At 41.6% G+C, this 12,517-nt stretch overlaps 1 protein-coding gene across 1 annotated transcript in view; it reads left to right on the top strand.

Moving 5' to 3' along the window:
• Nucleotides 1-12,517, top strand: part of LOC133458706 (BMP/retinoic acid-inducible neural-specific protein 3-like) — a 124,594-nt gene that overhangs the window by 43,821 nt on the left and 68,256 nt on the right. The window contains 2 exon segments of the mRNA XM_061738881.1: nucleotides 4,253-4,443; nucleotides 10,128-10,312. Coding sequence (XP_061594865.1) covers nucleotides 4,253-4,443; nucleotides 10,128-10,312 — 376 coding nt within the window.

Below are 12,517 nucleotides of genomic sequence, written 5' to 3'. Positions count from 1 at the left end.
AGGCCCAGTCCCAGGCCCTAGTTCTACTTTTCAGTCCTACCCCTAAATTTGGCGCGTTCCCGTGAGGGTAGTGGTGTCCCAATTCCTCTGTTTATCTAGGGGGAGTGCACATATCGAGGGCTAGTGTGTATCAATCTAGCCCTTCAGAGCGAGGGTTTTCAGATGCTGACTCGCTGACCGAGGGCTAGAGAAATTTCCCAGAATGCTTTTCGTCGTCATTTGCGAACTGAATCAAACAAAAAAACATGGCAGACATTTCTTATTTTTTAGTGAATAAAATCAATATTTTAAGTTAGTTTCTGCATAAAAATGCGTTTTGATTACATTTCTAGCGAGAAATATATATTTTACTTTAATATTCACTCAGTGAATGTATATAATCATTTGCTTGATTGTCTTTCACATCTTGCCAGAAAAAAAGGCTGTTTTACGGTTCTGCGTTACACCAACGCAGAGCCTACGGCGTACGTTGCGCGTCGCCGCGTAACCTAAGCCGTAGGCTCTGCGCCGATTTAACGCGGAACCATAAATCAGCTCCCGACCCGGCGGCTCTTCTCATCCCGAAAACATCGGATCAAATTTCTTACCAGGCGTTATTTGGATAAACTGAGCCCAGGTTGGGGATCTTAACAGTTACTTTTACGCCTGAAAAAATATTAAAACTTAATAAAGTGGCATATTAACAGCGCTACAGCTGAAATTAAAACAGCTTTTAGCTCTGGGCTTCCTGATATGGTGTGACGTATGTGCAAACGTAACTACGCAGTCGCTTACGTACCCGAACGTAAACCACCAGTGACGTAACAAGTGGTGTCCCAATCCCTAGGGAAGATTACAAGGGCCCTACTCATTTTTAGGGTGAAGTGGTAGAAAGTAGGGGGTGTATTGGGATTGGCCCTATGAGTTGTGGGAACGCACGCACTGGCGGCAGTTTGTCGTTGTAAACGTCATCTGATCGGCTTTGAACTATTATTTTCCGATCTCCGATCAAAACCGATAGGGGCATTATCGGGCCGATACCGATCGGTTGCCGATCGATCGGTGCATCTCTACTACAGGTGCCAGAACTGAGAGGACAAAGGATACGACACGCAGTAAAGGCCTCGGCTGCCGAGGCTGGTCAGCATCTTCACACCAAACATATTCGTCGAGCTCTGGAATAACAGACTGTAAAGATATATGGGGTGGCTGCCAGTTGGGTTTATTAGGGCCCGAGCACTTACAGTGTGAAGGCCCTATTGTATCTGTAGGAGTTCTCCTTTTTATTTTTCCGACGAAATGAGGGCCTTTTTTCCCCCTAAACGTGCCCCAAAAGTCACCAAATTTTGCATGCAAGCCAAACCTGGCGAAAAATTTGATATTTAATGGTTTGCATTAATGGGCGTGGCCTAATGGCTCAACAGCGCCCCCTAGAAAACTTTGTTCTTCAAGCCCCACAATACGGTTTGACGTACATGCACGAAAATCGGTACACACCTGTATCATGTCGCAACTTAAAGAAAAGTCTCTTGGCGCCATGGCCGAAACCGAACAGGAAGTCAGTCATTTTGAATTAATCGTGTAATTTTGGCGCAATTTATGCTATTTCTTCGGCAATTAATACGGCCCGAACCGTAACGTGCACCCAGGTGTGTTATACATCAAAATGTGCGTCTCGATCCTGTGACGATGGGCATTACTTTCCTCAGTCAAAAGCGTTACCGTGGCGACGCTAGACGCCAAAAAGCGCGCCCCCCTTCATCTGATTGGTCCATATTTGATAGTTCCTACTTTCTGCCATAACTTTTGAATGGTTTGACATAGAGAGTCGTGGGTGGTGTCATCAGAATTAGTTTTCAGTCCTTGACCTTTATTGGTGAAAATTGCACGCGCAAGGGCCCGTTCATCGCTGCTTGCAGCTTTAATTTTGTCTTACTACAGCAACATCCAGCAGCTTTGAATGATCATCGCTAGTGGAAAGGTTCATTTAAGGTGCATTGTTGATGAATTTGTTGCACATTGTCTCCAAAGTGGCTGCGCTAAAATCAAAACCGAAGCATCGGAGATTAATTAAATGAGATGCTCATTCCTCTGTCTTGATTAAACATCTGGGTATGAATGGAAGTATTATGAATTGTAATCACCTTGCCGTTGTACTGAGAAAGCAGCGAGATACACAAAACCAGAAATATGATTCAGTAAAGAAGAAAACAGGTTGTGCAGCAGCTTCTGATAAGGTTTCTTTGGCATGAAAAGCTCATCGAGTGCAGCTCTGCAAACTGAAAACACTTCCAAACACGTGTAAGATTTCATTCGTTGTTCCTTTGACAGCAGCAGCACTTACCCAAAAGCTATTAAAGCGTCTTACATCTCTCCACTGCCGGGTTGGGAGGAACCGCGTTTATTACCAGCTGTATTTGAATGCCCGCTAATCTACGCATCAAGCATCAACAGTCAGTCTGCGAATGCTAGATAAAGGCAGCTGGCATGCTTGAAGGCCAGGCTGAATATCAAACGAATACAGATGAAGCCTGTTCGATCCAAAGAGCCTCCTGAAGGCTGCAGGACTCCATCCGTGAATGCAGCCCGTGTGGCCGAGGGCCCTTAGACAATGAGACCAGATGAGAAAAGATTGTGCTATTATTTAAATTTTGTTTTTTCAAACACAGACCCTGTCTTATCTGGAGGTAGAAACGGCACATTATTGGTTTGTTCTATCTCTTGCAAGGATTTGTGGAGCAGAAAATCCACTCGGGTCATACATAGATCACATTTTGGCAAGGAGGAGGTTTTTTTCTTTTTCAGTAATGCAAGAAAGTAGGGCTGAGGATCAATTCAAATGTCAAGAATCGATTCGATTCTGATTCTTAAGATTCAGAATCGATTATCAAGATTTGATTCGATCCGATTTGATCTTATTCCGATATTGATTTGGGTTAGTGTTATTAAAGTGTCATCCGCTAAATACCTCACGTATTTTTGGACATGTAAATATTATCAGTTTTTTTTATGTTTACTATTTTTTCTCTTGTACATTACTCATCTTTCTACATTTTATATTGCTCTTTTTTATTATTTAGCTATTTATTGGTTATTTCTATTTTAATTTTTAGTATAAACCGTTAAGCGTGTGTGTGTTTGGCTGCTGCACGATTTAATTTCTCCTCTGGGAGATCAATAAAGTCTTCTATTCCATTCTATTCTATTCTATTCTATTATAAAACTATTTTTTGAGCTGTTGCATGAATTACATGACTGTAGTTCTGCAACATATTAATACTAGTATTATATTGAGATTAAACAGCAAGTATTGGCAGCTAATGATGCTGTAAGGACCAATCAGCTCCCGGAATGCTGATAGAACTGCTTTCAGAAACATCATGTGGGTCAGAATTACCAAACAGATCCAGGGCAGCAAACAGAGGACATATGAAATCGGTTTTATTTTTTCTCACATTTCGTTTTAATTTTTTCCATTTTCTGTCTATTTCGGTTTTTAATTTTTGAGAATTTGGTTTTTAGCACTTTATGCAAATGTAACCCCAAGACAGTATATAAAGTAATGAAATATAGACAATTTATGCCATTATAACTGAAAACTTTAATGTTTTTATACGTTTAAACATATTTAAAGGCAGAAAAATGGCACCAGTTATTCTCGTGTCCAATAAAACATTCCTTTTTTGGGCATAAGGTCTTCACTATTCAAATGCACCTTAACCTTTTTTATATTTTTATATTATTTATATTTCTTATATTCTTATTTTTCTTATTGTTTGCACTTCTGTTTCTTATTTATCTTGCACTGGAGAGGTGATGCTGCTTTCAATCTCACTGTACCCAGGTACATTGACAATAAAGTATTTTATTCTATTCTATTCTATTCATAAACAAAAAAATACCAAAAGTTGTAATGATGAAAAAAAATCGATCTTTAGACATACAAATTGATTTTTAGGAATTAATATGAAAATCGATTTAGAATGGGAAAATCGATTTTTTTTAACACAGGTCTAGAAACAATAAACCATATTTTCTGTCTTCAATAAAGCCAAAAAAAACAACTTTTTAGATCACTCTAGTTTAATTAGTCTGCATAATGACATTAATGGGAATGTCAAACCCCTCCCCCATCCCTGCTATTGTTTAGTGGCCATAAAGTGTAGGAGTCTGTTAAACATTCCCTCTCTTTTCAGATGTGATTGCTTCTCGCGTTGGTGGCATTTTAAAAAGTTTGCTTTCTTTGCCCACTTGCCGTGTTTTTGTGTTTCAGGGAGTTTGGCCGTTGGAAGGTGAACAGCTTGGCCCTGGAGAGACAGGAGAACAATGGCGTCTCGCTGCCGTTGGACCCCGAGTTCCTGCAGACCATTAGGCAGCTGGGCAGGCGGCCCAGTCCCGGCACCATCACCGACAACATCATCAGGAAATATGGAACCCACTTCCTGCTGTCGGCCACTCTGGGAGGTAAATAAAGCTCACGGGCCGGGGTTCTCCTTTGTTTTTACTGACCTGTGTAAAAACTCCAGGGAGAAACGCTGTTTGTAAAGGTGTGCTGCCTTTGGGTCAAGGAAGGAGGAAGGAGGAAGGGAGGAAAGAAGGAAGGAAGGGGGGAAAGAAGGGAGGAAGGGAGGAAAGAAAGAAAGGAAGGGAGGAAAGAAGGAATGAAGGAAGGAAGGAAAGAAGGGAAAAAAGAAGGAAGGAAGGGAGGAAAGAAAGAAAGGAAGGGAGGAAAGAAGGAATGAAGGAAGGAAGGGAAAAAAGAAAGAAGGAAGGAAGGAAAGAACGAAAGGGAGGAAAGAAGGAAGGAAGGGAGGAAGGAAGGGAGGAAGGAAGGAAGGAAGGAAGGAAGGAAGGAAAGAACGAAAGGGAGGAAAGAAGGAAGGAAGGAAGGGAAAAAAGAAAGAAGGAAGGAAGGAAAGAACGAAAGGGAGGAAAGAAGGAAGGAAGAGATGAAGGAAGGGAGGAAGGAAGGAAGGAAGGAAGGAAGGAAGGAAAGAACGAAAGGGAGGAAAGAAGGAAGGAAGGAAGGAAGGAAGGGAGGAAAGAAAGAAAGGAAGGGAGGAAAGAAGGAATGAAGGAAGGAAGGAAAGAAGGGAAAAAAGAAGGAAGGAAGGGAGGAAAGAAAGAAAGGAAGGGAGGAAAGAAGGAATGAAGGAAGGAAGGGAAAAAAGAAAGAAGGAAGGAAGGAAAGAACGAAAGGGAGGAAGGAAGGAAGGAAGGAAGGAAGGAAGGAAGGAAGGAAGGAAGGAAGGAAGGAAAGAAGGAAGAAAGGGAGAAAAGAAGGAAGGATGGGAGGAAGGGAGAAAAGAAGGAAGGAAGGAAAGAAGGAAGGAAGGGAAAAAAGAAGGAAGGAAGAGAGGGAGGGAGGAAAGAAGGAAGGAAGAGATGAAGGAAGGAAGAGAGGGAGGGAGGAAAGAAGGAAGGAAGAGATAAAATAAGGAAGGAAGGAAAGAACGAAAGGGAGGAAGAAAGGGAGAAAAGAATTAAAGAAGGAAGGAAGAAAAGAAGGGAGAAAGGAAGGAAGGTAGGGAGAAAAGAGGAAGGGAAGAAGGAAGGAGAGAGCAGGAGGAAAGAAGGACAGTACAAGGGTTAAAAGTTGTGGTTCTGGGTCCGTTTGAACCAGAACGGCCACAGAACAAACTGTTTACACAGCAGTCGTTTTATAAGCTCAGAAACTTCACCAGTGTTTCAGTTTGAAGAAGCATCACACATTTAATAGACAATAAAACAAAATACAAGGACAAAACAGTCTTGACTCATTGTTTCCACATGGCAAAAATAGCCTCTTAGAGAAATAAGCCGCTCGTCAACAACATCTCTGCCAGTGGGGTAAGAAACATTCTCTCCATTATGATTCATAAAGAGTAGCATAGTCTAGCTATAAGATATTTGAAATGCTTAACCCTTGTGCTGTCTTTGGGTCAAGGGAGGGTGAAGGGAGGGAAGATGGAATGAAGGAAGGGAGAAAAGATGGAAGGAAGGAAAGAAGGAAGGAAGGAAGAAAGAAGGAAGGAAGTAAGAAAGGGAGTAAGGAAGGGAGAAAAGATGGAATGGAGGAAGGAGGAATGAAATAGGAAAGGGAGTAAGTAAGGGAGAAAAGGTGGAAGGGAGGGAGAAAAGATGGAAGGAAGGGAGAAAGGACAAAAGAAGGGAGAAAAGATGGAAGGAATGGAGAAATGAGAAAATAAGGAAAGAAGGAAGGAAATAGGAAAGGGAGTAAGGAAGGGAGGGAAAAAAGATGGAAGGAAGGGAAAAAGGAGAAAATAAGGAAAGAAGGAAGGAAGTAGGAAAGGGAGTAAGGAAGCGAGAAAAGATGGAAGGAAGGGAGAAAGAAGGAAGGAAGTAGGGAAGGGAGAAAAGATGGAATGGAGGAAGGAAGGGAGAAAAGATGAAAGGGAGGAAAGAAAGGAGGAAGGAAGGAAGGAAGTAGGAAAGGAAGTAAGGAAGCGAGAAAAGATGGAAGGAAGGGAGAAAGGGAGGAAAGAAAGGAGAAAAGAAGGAAGGAAGTAGGAAAGGGAGTAAGGAAGCGAGAAAAGATGGAAGGAAGGGAGAAAGGGAAATAAGGGAAGAAGGAAGGAATGGAGAAAATAAGCAAAGAAGGTAATAAAGGAACGAATGACGAAAGGGAGGTAGGAAGAAAAAGGAGTAAAGGAGGGTAAAAAAGGAGGAAAAGAGGAAAGGAAGAAGGAAGGAGAGAGCATGGCAGGAGGAAAGAAGGATAGAAGAATTGGGTCATTTTGACCCAAAGGCAGCACAAGGGTTAATGCAGTGTTTTTGATGCTGTTTAAGCTCATATTTTCTGGCACAACATTAAATATTAGCATTGACAAAAGTGTCAGCCAATCCTTGAGCAGCAGATCCAAGTTTAGCCAGAGAATTGTAATGTGCAGCGAAGCTCCCACAGCTATCCGGTTCCCAGTCCTCCACCTTCTGCCGTCCTGCACACTCTTTCACTGTTTCATCTCGTGTCTCTTGTGCATAAACTTTCAAATTATGAAAATCAGCAGTGAATGGCAAATCTTTGCATATTATCTACTGTGAGGAAACAGAAAAACCAGCTAAATCTGCTCCACCTCGGTTTACTGGAGCCCTGCACAGGTTTATCAGTCGTCAGTTACTCACAATCTTTAAGAAATCAATGATTTCCCTTCCTCGTTAACATTTTCCCAAGCTTATTTAACAAATATAAACTCCTCTCACAATCCTGAAGCGTTACACGTCAGGCTCTGTTGGAGTCTCATGCAGTAAAGCATTTTTTTATGTACTTTTCCCCGGAGTACAGAGTGTGTTTTGAAAGGATGTTTTACATGACCATGAATCTTCTCTAAACGTATCATGGATGGGTGAATGAATGGTCAGATTTATTAATATAGCTTATCTAGAAATAACATGGTTGAACAAATTTACAGTGACAAGCAAAAAGGCAGTAAATTGAAAATGGACAATAATATTCAGTGTAAAATATGAAATATAAAACATAATAAATATGATTTAAATAAGCAGTAAAATAAAGAAGGAAGCGGCTTTTTGGAAGAAACAAAAACCTTCAGCTTCCTTTTGTCTCTTTGGAGAGATGAAACCAGTTTTAAACGTACCGGGATGATAAAACACGTTCTGTGCTTCCAGCATGTTAAAGTATCTGGAGATGATCAAGGCCTTTACTTCGTTAACAAAGTAAAAGCCTCGTTAAAGTTAAAATGCATCACAGGCATCAAAACCAGAAGGAATAAATATCCATCCAATTAAGACTTTGACACTAACATCCTGAATTATTAAAATATTATATTCCTCAAATGGAATAAACTTTAAAAAAAAGAAAAGAAAAGAAAAAGAAGTAGCTTCAACGTAGCCTGGTTTAAAAACAAGACATTTCTGAAGTTCAACCGGACAAATGTTGCCTGATTTGTGGAATCACAGTGTGAGGGACAATTACCTGAGATGAGCTGCAAACACACAAACACACAAACACACACCCCATCATAAACACACAAACACACACCCCATCACAAACACACAAACACACAAACACACAAACACACACCCCGTCACAAACACACAAACACACAAACACACACCCCAACCTGGTAGTTTAAGTGCTGGTCATTTTCAGATAAATTGCTTCGTGTTGCCAAGCGATCGATTCCAACAGCAACATCCCCGACGCCGCTGGACTGTTGTCTTGTTGTATTTTACAACGACTGCTGTGATTTCCTCTGGCGATATAAACCCAGGAAATGGGATGTTTATTCCACATTGACTTCATTTCAATTGTTGATTAAACATCCATCCATCCATCCATAACACACACACGGACATGGAACGGGCCCTCGCACTCATGGCCAACGCCCCCCCTGAAAGTAACTAATGCGTGTTGTCGCAGGATGGAGACGTGCACTTTGATGTATAACACACCTGGGTGCACGTTACGGTTCGGGCGAAGAAGCGGCTGAAGAAATGGCATAAATTGCGCCAAAATGACACGATTAATTCAAAATGGCCGACTTCCTGTTCTGTTTTGGCCATGGCGCCAAGAGACTTTTCTTTGTTGCGACATGATACAGGTGTGTAGCGATTTTCGTGCATGTACGTCAAACCGTATTCTGGGGCTTGAGGCACAAAGTTTTCTAGGGGGTGCTGTTGAGCCATTAGGCCACGCCCACTAATGCAAACCATTAAATATCACATTTTTTCGCCAGGCCTGGCTTGCGTGCAAAATTTGGTGACTTTTGGGGCACATTTAGGGTGGCAAAAAGCCCTCATTTCGTCGAAAAAAAAAAAAAAAAAAAAAGAGAAAAACGAGAAAAAAAATTCCTACAGATACAATAGAGCCTTCGCACTGTCAGTGCTCGGGCCTTAATAATAGGAATATGATTGCATTTTCCACAAGGCACAAACTTAAATTCAAGTTAGCTATAAGCTTTTTCAAGTTTTTTAAGGACTTTTTGTCTTAAACACATTTGTTTTTGTTTAGTTTAATTCAAATTCAAATTCTTTCTTGCACAATTTGCACACAACTGCGCTATTATCCAGGTTTCCACTCTGTAGTTTTTTAAAACTAAAATTTCCGCCCACCGAACCCAACGACTTCCCATCGGTTTGGGTTTCCACTGTTCTTTCTCGTGTTTCTTGGAACTGCGTTATTTTTTTTTTGTCACATTATTTTTCTGTAATTAATTAATCGTAAATAATGCGATAAATTCCCAGCCCTAATATATATTTGTATGTATGTATATATATATATATATATATATATATATATATATATGTATATATATATATATATATATATATATATATATATATATGTATATATATATATATATGTATGTAGTAGCAGTAGTGGAAGAGATTCTCAACTTAGCCAATAACTATCTCTGATGATTGAAAGGTTTAAAAAATATTTTGTTCACAGAAGGACCAGATGGATTTGCGTATTTCGTGTTAAATGCATAATGCCAAGCAATATAAGGAATTTGGATGTAGTATTAAGAGTATTGAGAAGTTCAGGGAAAAAGCACAAGTCTATGGTACAATAAACGTATGTAGGAGGAGGTTTTTACAAAAGACAGAAAGACGCCTGATGTGAACCTCATCCAATAGGCGAAAAGAGAGAAACTTGTTCTCTCACATGTTGTTTTTCCAACATAAATTGAATAAAATACAGTCGTAAACAGCAACAGAAGAAGTGGAATTATACTTGTATTAAAGCATTACTTCCTTTCAAGTCAGAATCATAGGTGAGAGCAGCTATCAAGTAAGTTGTTGTCGAAGAAATGTGGAAATGTTTTTTTCCAGGCAGTAATGTATTGTAGGTTAGTTTTAAATTAAACTACTTTGCCTATAAAACTCAGTGCCATCAGAATTATTTTTCAGTCTATTTTATTTATTTATTTTTACTCTTTTCACTGCTTGTCAATACTCAGTTTTAAAACTCTTGCTCATATTTTATTGAAAGACTTTTCTATGAAAGTATAGAATAAACATGCATTCATCAGTATTTTTCTCACATGAATAGATTTCTCCCCCCATGATGATAGAATGAGCTCTTGTAGTTACTCATATGCCACGACACTGAGAATATTATGTCCACAGCGGATGATTCATTAATGATGAGGCCTGCATGCATCACCATGTGTTTGTGTTCGCAGGGGAGGAATCCTTAATGATCTTCGTGGACAAACGGAAGTTGAGCCGGACGTCTGAAGTGAGCGAGTCCAATGGCACAGCTGTGACGCTGGAAGCACTGCACCAGCTGGCCGCCTCCTACTTCATCGACCGGGAGAGCACCCTGCACAAGCTGCACCACATCCAGATCGCCTCCACCGCCATCAAGGTACAAGCAACTTCTGTCAAGCATGATACCACAACAGGATTATTTTGGCTGAACACCATTTACACTGATTGGGGCCATTGGGGCCAGGGTCGTTGATCAAAGTAGATTTTGTTTTGCTTGGATAATCGTGTGAATCATGGTAAGATTGTGATATTTATTCATTACGGATCCCCATTAGTCCTCACTGCAGTGAAGACTATTCTTCCTAAGGTCCAACATTGCACACCTGGGGTTCCGGCACAGTACATCCAAGTGATCGCCGCGACTTTGTGGCGCTCGAAACCCGGAGACTGTTGGGGGGGCTGATAAGAGGGAGGGCCGAGGAAGGCGCTGAGTTGAGGGAGGTGTGGTTATCAGCAAGTGTGTGTGTAGCGGTAAGCCCATGAACTTCGCTCAGAGCTGCTCCTCAGCCAATGTCCTTGATGTTATCAGTCGGCTCGGTCAGTTCTGAAAACAGTCCACAGATGTTCCTGGGAGAGGGAAGGGTTAGTGGGGGTCACCTTGTTTACATTCCATCAGGAAGATTGTGACCAGAGCAATCGGCCAAAACCGCCCTGTCAAGGCCAGATTATAGAATCAACATTATATTGCAAAACAGACAGACTCAGTAATTTTCCGTCTGCCTTTAGTCTCTGGTTCATCAATGGCGACTCCAATCAGAAGAATTTGTGATCAATTCCTGCCAAACCGAGCTTCCAACTTCTCCGAGGTCTTATCCATCTTGTCAATGAGCTCAAAGACCGCTGGTAGCCTGCGATTCTGTTCGAGAATCGCATCCAGCTTACGGCTTTGCTCCCCCAACGTTAAAGTTGAGTGTTGATCGCCTTGCTTGTCCCTTCAGCCACGTCCGGCAGCTCTGAAAGAGCCAAAACAGCTGTCGACAACTTACGCGTTTGTCGGTAGACCAGGAATCTCCCTCCTCCGATCAGGAGAAATCCTGCTATCATTAATCCAATTATGAAGCATCTTCAACGTCCTCGACAGACAGGATCGCCAGACACAAAGGCTTCCAATATTTGTAGGAATCCATTGTGTATCCAGCAAAAAATGTCCCATCGGGGCAAGAGGGCTCCCTTACCCCCTGACTTCTTGTCGCAAAGATTTGGTCAATTGTGCTGAGAGACCAGTTAATCAATTCCATGATTGTAGAGTTTCGGAGGAGTGAAAAGGAGAGACTCTGAACACGAGACAGGACAAAAGCAGTAGCAGGGCAGATAGATAAGGGAGAGGAGCAGAAAAAGCGTCCTCCTTCATCGAGAGCCGGAAGAAGAAGAAGCTGATGGGTTTTAGATGTGATGACAAATTGATAGATTAACCAATATTCCAGATGTTGAACAAAAAATGTTACCAGGCTCCACGCCAGCCTTTGGTCAACTTTTATCCAGGACAATGCGGCATGCATCCACTCAACACTCCTCCTAGCAGAGCAGCGAATAAAAAGCAAAAGCAGTGATAAACGAAGCATGTGTGATTCGCTTGGGATGACTGGACCTGCTTTAAAATGGTTTACCTCATATCTGCTAGAAGGTTCAGTGTCTCTGCAAAACTAGATTATGTCAAGGTGTGCTGATCTCCTTATTCTCGGTAGCGAGTCCGAGTCTCCGCGTCCGCCCCGGGAGCCCGCTCGACGCAGCCCTGCGTAGGCTCTGCGTTGGTGTAACGCGGAACCATAAATCAGCCTTTACAATAATACAATAGGCGCATTGTGTCATTGGGCGCGCAAAAATACGGTACCTCATATCTGTCTGCTAGAAGCTTCAGTGTCTCTGCAAAACTAGATTATGTCAAGGTGTGCTGATCTCCCATGTGGAGTACCTCAGGGCTCATTTCTGGGGCCAATCCTGTTCTTGTTGTGTATCCTCCTTTTTAAGGGAAGTTAATTCAGAACTCCAGTGATGTCTCCTACAGTACCATCTCTCTGCTGCACATAGTCAGCTGTATTGCTTATTTAAGACTTGAGAGGCCCAGAATATGAGCTCTTTCATCAACAGCCTGTCGAGAATCACACACTGGCTAAGTGAGAACTGCCTACAGCTGAACTCAGACAAAGCAGAAACACTCATCATCGGCCCAGAGAATGCCATCCCAGGGATTAAACAGCAATAGGGCGATTTAAGTCAGTCTTTAAAGGCAAGCCTTAGCAATTTAGGAGTCATTTTTGATGAAGCGATGTCCTTAAAACACCTCTTCACTACTAGTAAGGAA

The sequence above is a fragment of the Cololabis saira genome, chromosome 13 (genome assembly GCF_033807715.1).
Source record: "Cololabis saira isolate AMF1-May2022 chromosome 13, fColSai1.1, whole genome shotgun sequence".
NCBI lineage: Eukaryota > Metazoa > Chordata > Actinopteri > Beloniformes > Belonidae > Cololabis > Cololabis saira.
The sequence above is the reverse complement of the archived record's forward strand: the minus strand, read 5'-3'. Positions and strand labels throughout refer to the sequence as shown.